This window comes from Poecilia reticulata, linkage group LG10 (assembly GCF_000633615.1).
Source record: "Poecilia reticulata strain Guanapo linkage group LG10, Guppy_female_1.0+MT, whole genome shotgun sequence".
Classification (NCBI taxonomy): Eukaryota; Metazoa; Chordata; class Actinopteri; order Cyprinodontiformes; family Poeciliidae; genus Poecilia; species Poecilia reticulata.
This window is the reverse complement of record NC_024340.1, coordinates 5,256,678-5,259,121: the sequence shown is the minus strand read 5'-3', so window position 1 is coordinate 5,259,121 and position 2,444 is coordinate 5,256,678. Positions and strand designations below refer to the sequence as shown.

General features: G+C 40.1%; 1 protein-coding gene across 5 annotated transcripts in view; it reads left to right on the top strand.

Annotated features, from left to right (window-relative positions):
• The first annotated feature begins 7 nt into the window (after positions 1 to 7).
• The window catches only part of zdhhc2 (zDHHC palmitoyltransferase 2), a 17,229-nt gene continuing 14,792 nt past the window's right edge, over positions 8 to 2,444 (top strand). For 2 of the 5 annotated variants that reach the window (XM_008419691.2, XM_017307197.1), the window contains exon 1: positions 8 to 336. In XM_008419691.2, the coding sequence (XP_008417913.1) occupies positions 210 to 336 (127 nt within the window). In that variant the 5' untranslated portion in view covers positions 8 to 209. The remainder of the gene's footprint in view (positions 337 to 2,444) is intronic. The other 3 variants (XM_008419692.2, XM_017307198.1, XM_008419690.2) reach the window with 2 other exon arrangements.

The following is a 2,444-nucleotide window of genomic DNA, read 5'->3' as shown; positions in this document are numbered from 1 at the left end:
AGAGAGAGAGAGGGAGAGGAGGGGGGCGGTGCGGCAGAGAGGCATCAGAGGAGCCCGGCGGGGACGTTGCGACTGAGCTCCCGGTGAGACTGGTGATCMCACTACGATGCAGTGACGGCTCCTACGAGAAGAAGCAGGAGACACGCGCCGCGGGAGAAGAAGAGCAGCACGCGAATGAGCACGGTACGATGATCGACTCGTCGTAGACCATGGCGCCGTCGGGTCCACGGAGCATCAAGCGGGGCTGTCAGAGAGTCCTCTACTGGATCCCGGTCCTGTTCATCGCCCTCATAGTGGCGTGGTCCTACTACGCCTATGTCTTGCAGCTTTGCATAGGTAAGAGCCGGCTGTCTGGGTACTATGAGAGGATGTGTGTGGGGGATGTAGAAAGGGGAATACCTCTGTCTGGTGTTTTGTCTCTTTTGTTATTGAGGGGGGGAAACGGGTTTCATTTTTGTTTTGGGTCCGAGACTGTTTGGTTTTTCTCTTTTAATGGTGCAGACGCAAACTGGGGCCAAGGCAGAAGCAAACAAAGCTGCTAGGTCCCCTGGAACCCAACAGGGGATGGGTCTTAATAGCAATAATACTGTAATGAAAGTCAGTCAATTGACATTTAATATGTCCTTTAAGTGTTTTATTTATTTTGTTGTTTATTTGATATTGACAGATAGTATGTTTATGTATGTCACAGTGAACATAGCCGTAGGTAATTCACAACACTCGTCTATAGAAGGGCCTTTAACAGTTAATTAAAATGTAAAGTTAAGATCAACAATATTTGTACCTTTGAGTACAATTCTGGTCCATCTTTAGTCTTAAGCCTCGAAATGAATATTTTAATGTCTGTTCAAGGTTAAAAATTGTGCCTGGAAAAAGTTTTCAGCCCCTTTGAGCTGTTTGTCACATTTCAACCACAACCTTCAATGTGCTTTACTGTGGTTTTTACTTTCATRGACCCACAGAAAGTAGCATCTGATAGCGACGTGTAAGGGAGGGGATTAAATGTCATCAAAAACTTTTGTAGATAAAAATCTGAAAAGTGTGTCCAAGATTTTTATTTTTTACAACAGATCCCTGACTTGTCGTGTTTCTGGCTGTGTGGTTGGKGTTGTTTTCATACTGTAAGGTGAATTTTAAGGTGAACCTACTTCTTTTGCAGCATTTACCTCTTAGCTCTTACCGGCGCTCCTGAAACGTCCCCACAGCATGATACAACCACCACTTTGCTTACGTTCAAGCTATTTCTCTCTCACCTTCCTCCACATATTGCTTACTACATGGCTTGAGACAAATGTGCAAATCTCAGTTGTCATAGTTCTGTTATCACAGCCATAAAGAACTAGCTTGATGCTATCTTTCATAGGATATTGTATTTCCAGAGCTTTGGATTTATATTCTGCATGGCGATGTTTCTTTGTGTCTGTTACCGTCCTCAGACCACATRCTCATTTTCAGGTTGGATTTGGGACATTGTGATAGAGGAAGGAAAAAGAACGAGGAAAATGTAGTTTAGTTGTATTTAATACTAATGTACACTTAGAGGTTCGGGTAACCCTAACCCTTTTGTGCAGCTTCTTTGAACAACGGACTTTTTTTTTTCCACCCTTCCATAAAGTTYACACTCGTAGAGCGCGTCATGATCAGTTGTCACGTCTGAAGAAAAGCTGCCCCACAGCATGACGCTGCCACCACCAAGCTTCGCGCTGTGTGAGGCTCGTGCTTCAGATGAAGGTCGGCTCAGTCCGTTTGTAGTTGGGATGTGACAAAATGCGAAGCTGTTCAATGAGGTCTGGCTTCCGATTTTAATCTGTTTTTCTTTTCCAGCTTTCTTTTCTAAGAGAAAAAAAATGTCAGAAAATATTTTCAAAATGTGGCTTTTTTGAAAAATCATCTCTTCTGAGAGTTGTTTGAAGGCGTATTAAGGTCGGACAACGAGAATTTTTGATTAATTACAATAATATAGTAAAACAACAAAATTATAAGACTTATGATGAGGGAAAAAAAGCTTCGATACATTGAGATCAGTCAGTGTGGTTCTTTTTTCAAAACAGACACAGTTGTTTGCTCAGAYGTCTCAAATTCCTGATATTAGCCATAAGTTGATGCTAATGGGTTAAGAGATCAGGATTTTCTGTTAAGGATCATATGGACCAAAGTATACTTACATATATGTATATTTATACCAAAGYATAACTTTACAAAATGCCTAATTCCTAGTTTTAATTGTTTGTTGTTTGTTATTTTTCATGTTGGAGTTCTCATAAAATTGCAAATTTATTACGACTGTATTCTTGTAATATGTATTTTTTCTTGTAATTGAAAAAGAAAGAAAGAAAGAAAGAAAGAAAAAAAGAAAGAAAGAAAGAAAGAAAGAAAGAAAGAAAGAAAGAAAGAAAGAAAGAAAGAAAGAAAGAAAGAAAGAAAGAAAGAAAGAAAGAAAGAAA